The 13,520-nt window shown below is 43.9% G+C and overlaps 1 protein-coding gene across 2 annotated transcripts in view; it reads right to left on the bottom strand.

The window, feature by feature from the left end:
- Nucleotides 1-13,265, bottom strand: part of VPS37A (VPS37A, ESCRT-I subunit) — a 33,025-nt gene extending 19,760 nt beyond the window's left edge. The window contains exons 1-4 of one of the 2 annotated variants that reach the window (XM_018565117.1): nt 12,965-13,265; nt 7,437-7,511; nt 5,416-5,530; nt 2,623-2,723 (exon numbers count right to left, since the gene is read on the bottom strand). In XM_018565117.1, the coding sequence (XP_018420619.1) occupies nt 2,623-2,723; nt 5,416-5,530; nt 7,437-7,511; nt 12,965-13,074 (401 nt within the window). In that variant the 5' untranslated portion in view covers nt 13,075-13,265. The remainder of the gene's footprint in view (nt 1-2,622; nt 2,724-5,415; nt 5,531-7,436; nt 7,512-12,964) is intronic. The other variant, XM_018565118.1, reaches the window with a different exon arrangement.
- Between the last annotated feature and the right edge of the window lie 255 nt (nt 13,266-13,520).

Here is a 13,520-nt window from a genome sequence, read left to right as displayed (position 1 = left end):
TTTGTATGCCTTCGTTCGTGGTGGATTTTTACTGTGTTTTTTTTTTTTTTTGTGTTTGGTATTATTAATTGTATTTAACATTTATTTTAACAAAAAAAATATATCTTAATTGCTGTCACATGGGTGAACAGCTTTAGCTGGGGAATGACAGCCGCCTGCTGAGGAAGCCAAATGTAAACACAGCAGGCAGTGGCTGGGAGCAATAGCCAACCCGTTATTGGCTATTTCACATTGCAGAAGCCAATAGCAGGCTGGCTATTGCACCCGCCCATTGCCTGCTGTTAATCAATAGGGGAGGTAACTGGAGGAGAAAGCAGTGCATGCCGCAGGCACCGTAGCAAGGAAGAGAGCAGGAGAAGCAGGACTGATGCGGAGGCGAATGGGCTGACAAAAGCCAAGCGCCAAGACGCAATTTATAGTTGCCATGTCAACTGGGATTTCTTGAGCCCTGCCATAATGCATTGCTTCCATCAAGCAATGATAATGTTACATTGTTCAGATGGCAGGCTTTGTAATAGCATTGAAGCAAGTGCATCTCCACAAGAGTGAAATTGTGCCAGTGCATTGAAGTACATCTTATGGAAATCTTCAATAAGTTTACAAACTTCTATCCCACTCCCAATAACTCCTGATTAGGAGTGGGATAGAACTTTATGGAAATTCAAATGCATTATAAAATATGCAGCTGAAACTTACTACAATTTTATTAATTAGTAGGACGGAATGCTGGCAAATGAGCCCTTATATTGAACTGCTCCACGCCAATCTGAAGTAAGTGACGTGGTTTACTCATTCTCTTTGTAATTCATTGGCCTAAGAGGCACACTGTAATCTGCCCAGATAGTTCTTATGAATAGCAGCAGTCTGAAGAAAGGTAAACACACGTTTAACACAGAGTTACCCTAAAATCCTATTAGAATACCAAAGATGTTAAGCTGCAGATAAGGTTATTGACAGGCTAAGTAAGGATGAAATTCAGCTTTCTGCTCTGCAGGGAGCGTGGATTACCATCAATCTTCCACTCCTAGTGTGGCTGCCATAAACAGATCAGGATATGAACACGCTGGTCTCGTTTACCAGGTACACATACCAGGATCATATACAAAGGGCCTACTGCATCATTTTCTCTCCGCAGCTTACACCATCAGCGCTAGGCTTTGGCATAAACTATAATCCCTCATTTTTCAGTGGACTCTTGGAGTGGATTTTTAAGGTTGGAGATACAGTATACATCTATGTGGTCAGACAGGGCTGTACTGTGCTATGTACAGTTCTAATAATGTCAGAATTGATGTGACATCGGCGTGCCACTTCCTGCTTTTCTACAGAGTTCACAGAATGTGGTTAAGCATGGCTGGGCTCTCTTATGGTCGGTACCCGGAGTTCCAGAGGTGGGGGATTTTCATATAGGCTTGGAGTGGCAACATTTATTATTACAGGTATTTATATAGTGCCAACAATTTACGCAGCACTTTACATAGTTGCACATTCACATCAGTCCCTACCCTCAAGGAGCTTACAATCTAAGGTCCCCATCTCACATACATACATACAGGGCCAACTTAAGGTGCCCATACACTGCTCGATTCTCGCGTTGCCTGCGTTCGTGGTGGATTTTTACTGTGTTTTTTTTTTTTTTCGTACGAGAATCGTGGGAAATCCCGCGATCGTACGAGAATCGAGTAGTGTGAACGGAGACGTGCGACCGTTTCTACTGTACGGTCGCATGTCTTCCATCGAACCAGCATGTTCGAAAACCAGCCGGGAATCGTACGATTCTCGGCTGGTTAGAACGGTGCTCGGAAGACAAATGCCGCACGCGCACACTGCCCTGTTCAGCATTTCAGAGAGTGCGATCTCCCTGTCCAAGATAGGCAGATCGTACGTTTTTTTAATCCCTGTACAACCATCGCAAGACTAAGGTCTTGCGATGGTGGTCGAGTGTATGGCCACCTTTAGAGAGAGGAGCCAATTAACCTTCCAGCATGTCTTTGGAGTGTGGGAGGAAACCGGAGTACCGGGAGGAAACCCACGCAAGCACAGGGAGAACATGCAAACTCCTTGCAGATAGTGACCTGGCCGGGATTCAAACCAGGGACCCCCAGTGCTGCAAGGCGGAAGTGCTAACCACTACGCCACTGTGCTGCCCATTTCTCTACATGTCTATAAAAATACCTTTTATCAAAATGAAGAATATAAATGTAAGCAGAGAAAAAAAAATGTGGTTCCTGACCTGAAAGTATTACTTACTTTTGCAGCCCTCACATAACTGCTCCCCCCCCGATCAGCTTGTGCTAATGGTACCCAACAGTGTATGTGAAGATTTCCCATTAAGTCAGTGGGGTGCACACATAGGTCAGCCAGACATAGTAAACGCAAATGGATGGAAGGAATTTGGTAGCTATGCACACCACATCTGTGAATCCTGCAAATCATTTTTGAGAGCTGCCCCCCATTTATGCTTTATCCAAAATGAATGCTTTTCTTTTTGACGGATAACTTCCTTTTTATCAAACACACACAACTGCTGTAAAGACAACATTACACTGCTAGAACTATGTAGCCATCGATGCCATAACTATGCCGTTTCCACCATCATTAAAACATACCACTGCTACTTACTAAGGAAAAGTGCCGGAAGCTGGGGCTAGTGTTGGAGGATTCTTCCAAAATTCTTCTAACAAATTTTGCACTATTTTCCCAAGATCAGAGTGCATAGTAAACTGAAGAAAGAAACACAAAAGAAAATTAGCTACATATTTAAAGTCTTAGAAAAATCGACCTAATGGTAAACATCACCGAAAAAGTATTACCGTATAGATTAAAAGGAAAAGAAATCATGATTTTGTTCGATCATAATAAAATAAATCCAGTAAATATCAAATAATGCAAATTAATATTTAGAGTTTCTTTTTAGCAAGCAGGTGAAGCTTTGGTGTCCTTTCCACATGTCATCAGACAGCTTAAGGGCTTGTTCACACCAAGCGTGGAGCAGATCCGGACCAGAGCAGGTGCAGACCGGATCAAAACTGCGTCCAATGTATTCCTATGGTATTTTGACCTCCAGTTCACATCGCAGCGTGCGGATCCAGACCAGATCCAGACCGGATGAAAAAAATGCGGCAAGCCCTATTTTACCTGCTCTGGATCTTTTTTTTTTTTTTTTTACCAAAACCGGCCCTAAACGCATCCAAAACGCGTCTAAAACGCGGCACAACCCACTACACTGCGTGTGCAGAAACCTGACCGGATCTGGTCTGCATTTGGTGTGAACAAGGCCTAATGGTAGGTTGTAAAATGCTTGTTACTTCAGTTTACATAGAGTGAGAATGATTCACCCATTTCCAAACAGCTTAGCCCAAGGTTTCAATCAAACAGCACAAGGCAGGCTGCTGCGCTCTCTTTGGGTAAACCATAGTGTACTGGGAATCCTTAGTCATGATATAAATATATTCGTAAAATAGTATACAAAATACCATTATAAAAACCAAACATCTGACCTAAAATCATTGCTGTTTTCCTTTAGATGCCCACTAATATGCTGCTACAAAGGGTATTTAAAAGCACTTATTTCAGGCTTAGAGTCCTTACTAGTGCCTAAAGCATTATTCAGCTTTACATGCACACCTAAAACCTAGTGCCTTAGAGATTTAGAGTGCCACAGGAGGCCGGAAGCATCGTGTGGTCATACAGGGGAATACAGAAAGCAAACCAGAGAGGTGCACAGAAGATACCTTCTATCCAAAAAAGGTAAGGCAGACATCTTAGAGTACCCGCTCACAGGCTGAATTTTTATTTTTAAACACTTCTAGTAAAGCACAGGGGTGCCAGTCTCACTGTTGAACAGGAGGCACCCTAGGAAAACAGGTTCAGGAAAAGGAGAACTCCTCCTATAATAAAAGCTTTCATCTTACTAGATCTATGCAGTGGCCCTGCAAGCAAAATCTGAAACAGAATTATGATACAAGACATTGGGAAGATGGTTCTTGTATATGTTTATGCTATGTGATGGGGGCCCACATGGACAATCCGCTCTCACTAGAATGGAAAGCTACACAGTCCATAGGTAAACTAGTACATGGAGGAACATAGAAATAGAATACTGTAATATGTGCCAGGAATGAATATGTAATGGGAAATACTTTCAATATAACGCAGTATTACATATGCTGTTTTGTCACCATTTTACCTATTAAAAGGAATAAGCTAGATGTTACTTCTGCCACTATCCTTGCCACCCTTCTCTGCATGATGCTATGTTAGGTAGTAGCTATGTTTTTACTACTTTGGCAGTTTGCCTTGTTTGCTCATGTGCCTACATTTTATGATCAGATGTTGCTTTCCCTGATGAGCAATGCCTTGGCTATGATGTCGTGTTCCAGTAATCTATGTTAATCAGACTTGGTTAGCATATCATACTCTTCTTACAACTTTTAATTAAACAACATATGGCTGCTCACCGAGTGATGCCATCCTATTATATTTACTAGAACTTACTTGGACTTTCTATTGTGATAAACTATGGATTTCCATCATAAGACATCACTGGGCTATAAACCTCTGGGATGTAATGTATACTTTCCATTTCTACGTATCTCTGTGTAATACCCATAATGCTTTAAAATGGAAATCAAGGTCATATTTGTTTCCATCTATAACAATCCTTACCCTTAAGAAGAACTCTGCGCAAACCAAAAAAAACTTTAAACCCGTGCAGTGGGGCTACCCCCGCAATGCAAGGGGGTACTCACAGTACCCCTCATAGGATGGCGGCTCACAGACAGCTGGAGTGGAGGAGCAGCGAGGCTGAAGGTAGAGGTCTTAGGGCAAACTGGGATTGTGGTTTAGTTGAGTACAACTTTGTTATTTTAGCTCCCTAGACAAATTGAGCACTTAACCCTTGCAGTGCTGGGGTAGTCCACGGCAAGGGTTAAGATTTAATTTGCCCGAAGTTCTACTTTAATTAATGTTCCTTAAGGTCCTCATAGATGGCTCGCATTTTGGCCTATTCAGTAGAAATCGGAGCAGTGGGTGCACCAATCAGATGCAGTCACTGTTCAGCAGTGCCAACGTCAGCTGTGGGTGCCCGTGGCTGCCTGCATACAATAGCTATCTGATTGTGTGAATCGGGCAGTATATGGCGGCCTTTACTCCTTACTTTGTTGCTCTGAAGCCAGCACTCAACAGGGGCTGCTTAACAACCATAATACCTCCCAGAGTCATACCTAATGTGTGTTTTACAGAGCATTTCTCTTCCCAGTGTTATGTGGTTACATCATACCTTGAATCTCTGCAGCAATGTCTCTTTCTAGTTTGCAACTTTGGAAACAGGAAGAATATATAATATTTGCACATACTGGGGTTTCTCTACTTTTTACCCTAACACAAACCATTTCTCTCACAAAAAAAACATACATTGTTTACTAAAGGACATGTGACACTTGTGCCTTGTGTGTCCACTAGATGATGTCTAATTGGAGGAAAGACTGTGATGACGGGTTTCTCTTGAGGAAATTGTGGAGGAAGCAAACTACAAAAAAGGAAAGATAAATGCATTAGAAGATGTATTGCCACAATCACACAATAAGAATACAAATGCAACTGGGAGCAAAGAAAAAGACACATTTCTTTGTCTCCTTGACAAAGAAATAAATACAACATCATCCACATTTACAGAATGGCCCATTGCACAGACAGACATTCTATTAGTAGGCAACATCGGCACTCCAGCTGTGGTGAAAGTACAATTCCCATCATGCCTCTGCCTCCGGCAGTCTTGGCTGAAGCCTTCAGACTCTTGCAATGTCTCATAGTTCCACAACAGTTGGGGTGCCGAGATTACCTACCCTTGACTAATGATATGACTGTTTACACCGGGAAGATATAGCTTGATAGAGGCTGTGCAAACATCCAACCCCCCCTCCAAAACCCATGATCTAATTGACTCAAAGTATCATCTACTGCCAAGTAATGTTGTCCCTCTCTGTGCTGAGCATTTTGGCAGTCACATATACATACCTAACCTGCAGGTTTCCAGCGATGTTCACTGTTTAGCCTATCCAGAGTCACAAAGCTGTTTCAAATCTTCCCAACTATTCAGTGTGCCCCCTGTGCATGCATGGCAAAGACTATCGATTTCAATGGAAGGCCAATCTCCAGGCTATCAGCTTGTCAAAGGACCTTCGACTGAAACGAATGGAGTCTGTGGCAAGCATGCACAGGGGGGACACTGCCCACAGGCAAGATTTCGAAAAGAGGTTGTGAGGCACCAGGCAAGCCAAACAACACGGAGCCCAGAGGGTTTATCCAAGAATATGCAAGCTATAACCAAAGCACTCAGCAAAGGGAGAAAACGTACGGAAGGAGAAAAGCACTAAGGTGCACCTATCCTTTAAAAGAAGGCGTGTGCAACCTCTGGCTCCTGTGGAACTACAAATCCCACGAGGCATTGCAAGACTCTCACAGCCAGACATGACTCCCAGAGACAGAAGCATGATGGTATTTCTAGTTTCACCACAGCTGGGGCACCTCTGCTTTAAATAGAAACTGCCACAGCAAAACCCCTAACTGGGAAACCTGACAGATGGAAGATGCCAACCTGATTCCTGGGCCACATAAAAGTCTCAGGACAGTAAAACTGAAGCTACAGCATCACTGTCATTTATGGGCTTGCCCTAGAACTGATTTGCAACCTTAAAGTCAGCCAATGGCATCCTTAATTCAGTAGGTATCTTGTGATGCAGTCGCTTTGAGGTCAATTATCACATGTAGACTTTTGGCTACCAATTTGCAGTTATACAGATTGACAGATATATTCATCAAATAAGTGCATATCTGGCCCATTGTTTTTTATTTACAGCCTATAAACCAAGATCTGCAGCTGGTAGCTGACAGCATAAGGCATTGGCAACTCACAACTTCTTGGCAGAGATGATCCCCTCCAGAAGCAACCTGCTGAAGTGCATAAGCAATACCAATTTTCCCACAGTTGATATCTCTCTATACACAGATGTGACTCCCTCAATGACATGTCTGGACATTATGATAGATTGCTTAAGACTAGAGAACCTGGACTGGAGGGCTTGGTGTGAACCAGTTTGCCTGAGCCCATTCAAAATTGACATTGCCAAACTCTCCTCTTGGCCCATCCAGTGGTGGCAGGTGCAGGTTGAGGGGGGGTATCCCCTGCCTTTGTGACATAACTGCGGGATGGGAAATGCTTCTCCCCACAACTGATTGAACTGGGAGAAGGGGGTGACAGTTCCAGTCCTGCGCAAGCTTACGCGAACTGGCTTATTACCAAGCCCAGGGACATCATTACTTAGGACCGGAGCATAAAAACATGTCTATACAGTTTCCAGATCACTATCCAGACTTGTTCCCTTCAGCATAAACTAGTCACAAAACGCAGAGGAAACAGTCTAAGTAATACTTACACATTTATGTTGATGGTGACATTTTGTATAGTAATTGGCAATCTATATTCCACATCTTTCTGAATTTCAGTGATACTGTTAAAACAAAATGAAAGAGCATTTAATAAAAAGTGTGCTACTAGAAGGTACAAATGAAAAAAGCGATACAAACAAGAAATATATACAAAAACCATCAACATACAACTCAGGATAAAACGTGATACAAATGTTTGAGCTGAGTGCCAGGGACACATGACAAGCCCTGAATTTCCCACATTAAAGTGGATGTGACCCTCATATATTGTCATATCTTATTAGTATATTCCTCGGTCTTTCTTCTAGTAACTCTTGTACATGCACTGCAATTTTTTTTTAATCAACAGTTAATTTCGGCAGAAAGTACCTGGTGATCCTGCCAGTACCCTTTCCCTCCTGAATCATTCTGATTATCCATTTTCATGCTCTACACATAGGGGTTGGTTTATTAAAGAAAAGCTACAGAACAGAAAATATTCTAAGATCGTTTGTTTTTGCCTTTATTCACACAGAAGGAACATTCACAGATATTCGCCGGGCAAATGGCTCTGCAACTTGTTTAGAAATAGACCCTATAATTTGGGTCTGTGACTCCCCACATCAGAATCCTAAGACAACAGGTACAGCAAAACTTGCCTCAGCAGTTCAACCCACCCTAATCCTCACTACTAAAAGGGCCTGCTCTGCGTTTACATAGAAGGCTGGAAGATTGCACGAGGGGGGGGCCGAGCTCCACAGTGCCTGCAGCTACAAGGGATAGCGAGGGATAGTTTTAACATATATAGGGCCGCAACAACTGATCAACTTAAACCGATTATAATCGATAATGAGAATCATTGACGACGATTCTCATTATCGATTAGTTGAATCCCCCCTAATCCTCCGTTCTCCTCCTCGATGGGAGCCGCTGCATGCTGCGGTCTGTGTCCCCTTCGATCAGAGGGGACATAGCGCTCCAGCCAGCGTCCAGCGGGGAGTAAAGACCGCTGTGCTTCTGCATTCCCCCGCCAAGTCTCCCAATCAGCAGAGAAGGACCTGAAGGAGAACTTTCTCCTTCAGTTCCCTCCTCTGCTGATTGACAGCAGGCAGGTGCAATAGCCAGCCTGCTATTGCAATTTAAAATAGCCAATTGCAGGCTGGCTATTGCACCCAGCCACTGCCTCCTGTATTTACTTTCAGCTGCTTCAGCAGGCAGCGGTCATTGCCCAGTGAATTGGAAAGGTGACACTAGGGGCCGAATATACCCCTAATTCTACCTTAAAGAGAACCTGTCACCTCCATGTCACCTCCAATGTGCCATCACATAGGGGGCTTGCCCCCCCATGTGATAGCAATGAAGTAAAAAATAAAGCGGAATATAAAAAAAAACCAAAAAGTTTAAAGTCCCTGGGATATATATATATTTATAAAAAATTATTTTTTGGCACAATTTAGGGATGTTATTTTAAATAAAAGTTTGGTTATTTTATTATATTGGTTGGAGTTTTACAATTCAAATTATTTTAAATCCATGAAACTAATTAAAATGTCTCACATAATAGATACAATTACTAAATAAAAGTATAAAAACGGTGGGAAGTCATTTTTGGTGTCAACCTGACAAATTCTGCTGCGGGATGTGCGTTGTACTGCCATTCATTCCAATGGCACCCCAAATCCGCCGACAGTGTGACCGCCTGCACTGGAATGTGCGGTACTGCAATGCTGTGTGTTCCAGTGCAGTACGATTGAAACAAATGTGCATGCGGTTTGATTCTGAAGTAAATTTTAAGCTTGTAACACCCCATTTGTGTATTTTATTTTAAGAAAAAGATGGTATTTCATTTTTTTTTTTAACCCATTAAAAAAAAATGATCGGCCAACTAATTGATTATGAAAATATTCATTAGTTGCAGCTCTAAACTTATATTTATACATGTTACATGTGTAAATAATAAAAATGCCCATAGTGGCCACACATTTACTTTAAAGCAAGGGTGGACACATTATTATGGCATTCTAAAGCCGGTCTGTCCGATCCAGGAGCCAGCAGTTTTGGTTTTTGTAGCCAATCCCATTGACAAACAACAAAAAATTTGGGTGCCAGCTGTCATTTTTAAGGAACATTGGCCACCCAGCTCCTGGGATTTGTCCAGCCCCGCTTTAAAAGCCCAACTCCAGAATGAGCAATGATTTTGCTAATTTTTTGTCCTTGGCATCTCCTAAAAATAAAAAAGGCAGCTCTGGCTGCTATATCCATCCAATCTCTGGTGCTGTATCCCACAGACTCACCCGGTCCACAAATCCCAAATGGTGTGAACCTTTTATGTTGCACACCTAATGGGGTCCAACAATCAGTTTCTCACATTCACTTTTCGGTGTCAAAACGGTAGCAAACAACTAGGGATGCACCGATACCACTTTTTTAAGACCGAGTACCGATACTTTTGATCAAGTACTCGCAGATACCAATTACCGATACTTTTTCTTAAAGGGACAGGTCACATTTTTTTCTAAAGCAATACAAACTAATGCTTTAAGGTCACTTTCTTCATATTATGATTCATGAGATGACAAGGGAGCATGACGCCGGCTTCCCGGCCAATCAGAATGTCGGGCGCTGCGTCATTACACGGCACCCGGCTTCCGGATTTGCTAGCTTCCTGACCAATCGGGAAGCCGGGCAGTGCGTCATTGCACGCTACCCGGCTTCCTGATTGGCCAGGAAACGGCTCCGTGCTCTCTCGCCAATCAGGAAACCGGGCAGCGTGTAATGATGTGCTGCCCGGCTTCCTGATACAGGAAGTACTCGTGCTAGGTATCGGAGCATTTGGGCGAGTACTAACCCAAATACTCGGTACCGGCACCGATACTAGTATCGGTATCGGTGCATCCCTACAAACAACCATTGGTACCCCATAAAAATAACAAACTGACACTTGGGGCCATGGATGAAGACATATGAGCAAATATGTACTAGTATGATTGCTTATTTCACACATTGCTTTAGTTTCTTGAATAACAATGTGCTGATGCCATTTAGCCAGAAACCATTTTCAGTGGCACAGACGTTCACCAGGCAGCTTTCTAGTTTTTTTATTAAACAGCTATTCCTGCTTGGCTATAACAAACAGCAGTAGTGAATACAAATGTAGAAAAAGTCACAGAGTTAGCAACCTAACAATAAATCACAATACACTGTACCTATAAAAGGCTGCTGGGGTATTACCCATAGGAACCATTACCATGTTTTTATTTCATCACTTGTACTGGAAAATACAAAGGGGTACATGCTTGCTTGCCAAGATAAAGTAGTATATTCTTTATAAATGATACTCAATCACTAACTCCGGAAACACACAAAATTTCAACAAACTTGAGAGAACATTTTGACATCAACAAAAAGTGTAATAGAAGAAAAAGGAATGTTGTGGAGTCAGTCTGCAGTCAGCTGACGTGAAAGTAGCAAGTACGGCCATGCTATGGCTCATGTAACAATGACTAATGTGTCACATGAAGGACTGACGATCTGTTCCAGCAATTACTGCAATCCATATTAAAAAAAATAAAGCAACCTTACAAAATAGGTTTTGGCAATGTTTAAACAAAAAGCACATTATACCTCCCCATTTGACAGAGAAAAAAATAATAGATCATACTATCACTAACGGAACATTTTGCTCCGGTTTTCATTTGTTCCATAGATATCAGGAAATGTATTATCACAAATCTAACCAAACACTAGTAATAAAGTACAAAGGTTAGTAAGGGAATACAACTTCTACTTCATATATTCAGATCACAGGTAGAGGAAATAATTTAGATGGTAAGCTCTCAGGAGCAGGGCGCTCCTAACCCTCCAGACTTATAATGTACCGTCTCCCTTTATTTTGTATAGCGTTGTGCTAACTATTGCCACTATATCAATCCTAAATAATAATAATGTTGCCATAGGTTACCGTACTCTGATTTTTGTCTTACTAAATAAACCTATAAGCTAATCAAACACCAAGAAAAGCCCCCTAAGATAATGAATACTACTATCCTTATATACCACACCAAGGAGGGGGCGCTATCCTTACACCACACCAAGGAGGGGGCGCTATCCTTACACCACACCAAGGAGGGGGCGCTATCCTTACACCACACCAAGGAGGGGGCGCTATCCTTACACCACACCAAGGAGGGGGCACTATCCTTACACCACACCAAGGAGGGGGCACTATCCTTACACCACACCAAGGAGGGGGCGCTATCCTCACACCACACCAAGGAGGGGGCGCTATCCTCACACCACACCAAGGAGGGGGCGCTATCCTCACACCACACCAAGGAAGGGGCACTATTCCTCCCACTGACACCAAGGAAGGGGCACTATTCCTCCCACTGACACCAAGGAAGGGGCACTATTCCTCCCACTGACACCAAGGAAGGGGCACTATTCCTCCCACTGACACCAAGGAAGGGGCACTATTCCTCCCACTGACACCAAGGAAGGGGCACTATTCCTCCCACTGACACCAAGGAAGGGGCTCTATTCCTCTCACTGACACCAAGGAAGGGGCTCTATTCCCCCTCCCACTAACCACAGGCACGAGGTAATTTTATTCGCACCCACTGCTCACCAACCCTGGAGCATTGATTATTCCCACTGACACCGGGGCACTTTCTACTCCTATAGTCCGGCCCACCTAAGGTCTGAAGGACTGTGAACTGGCCCCTTGTACTAATGCATCAGAACTACATGTCCCATGATTCTGTGTGCACTGCTTATAATGTACAGTGACAACGATGGGGCTTGTCTACCTCCATCTCGCAGCCGGAAGACAGCCCCACAGACATTAATGGGGATGTAGTGCACAGGTGCGGCCATGAGAGGGAGATGATCACAGCAGGATGTAAACAATGGAGGCCGGGCCCATCAGAATTTCATTTCTCTTTGCACAGAGAGGGAGCGTTCAATTAGGCCAAAAGGATGAGTGCAAGTTGTATTAAAGTGAACTTATCCTTTAAATTCCACGTGTAAACAATGAAAGCGGATTGGTTGCTATAGACTACCACATCAGTCTCAGACACTTTCTATGAATCCCCCCCCACAGTGTGAATGGCACCATTAGAAATGTCCTCTAAACACATAGTTGTCAGCGTACAGAAATGGTGGAGTGCTCGGCCATGGTGATTGGTCTTTGCGGACATGTTGGAGATCATTGTCTTCTGGGGTCCCAGTACAGTAATGATTCTCTGATTTGGGACCTCAGATCAATATTTCAGAAGCCCGGCTCTAAAATATCAGTCTATCCAAAACTTGTGTTTTAGTTTTTGGTGTCATATGCATTACAAACCAGCATGTCAGGAAGATCTCTGCGCTCCATCAGCCAGGGCCACTGTCAGCAGGGTTTTGTTTTAGCCCTGATATAAAGACTGCAGCAGAAGGAGTGAGACTTATCTTATTGCAGATCTAAGAAGCTCCTGGTTGCCTATAGCTAGCACCCCCCTGTCCTGGAGAATGGTGTGAGTAGCGTCAGGGCTCTCACCTGCTATGACAAGCCTTCAGAGAGTCGATCTGGCGCTGTCTCTGCTGCTGCAGGCTGTTGAGGGGTGGCAGAGGTCTGGAGCCTTTAGATGACGAGAAGAACCAGCTCATGGTGCGGCTAATCTGGACTCAGCAGGAGGAGGCGGCGGCTACTGCTGTTGTTGTGGTCAGGTGAGCCAGGAGGCGGACAAGGATGATCCGCTCAGCAGGATCAGAGGAGGATGTCCCCGAGGTCCGGCGGGGTCACTGGGAGTCATGAGCAGCCCAGCACAGAGCACTGTCACTCTGCATGTTATGATCACACTGCCAGCCCTCGATAAGTCGCCGTTCTCATCAGACCGCACCGCGTGACTACTCTACCTCTTTCCCAGTGACGCCACTCCCCTCCCGCCGGCCTCTCTACGTCATCGCCGTGCGCTCGGGCGGCGGAGGAGGAGGTGTGTGTCAGTGTAGAATGCGGCGGCTGGATGTCGCGCTGGTGACGTACAAGCCCCTTCTAACCCACCAGTGACCTCATCGAGACGGGCCGTGACGCGGTGGAGACATATTTTTGGATG

The sequence above is a fragment of the Nanorana parkeri genome, unplaced genomic scaffold (genome assembly GCF_000935625.1).
Source record: "Nanorana parkeri isolate BGI_ZX_2015 unplaced genomic scaffold, ASM93562v1 scaffold814, whole genome shotgun sequence".
NCBI classification, from domain to species: domain Eukaryota; kingdom Metazoa; phylum Chordata; class Amphibia; order Anura; family Dicroglossidae; genus Nanorana; species Nanorana parkeri.
Note: the sequence above shows the minus strand (reverse complement) of the source record. Positions and strands in the feature narration are given on the sequence as shown.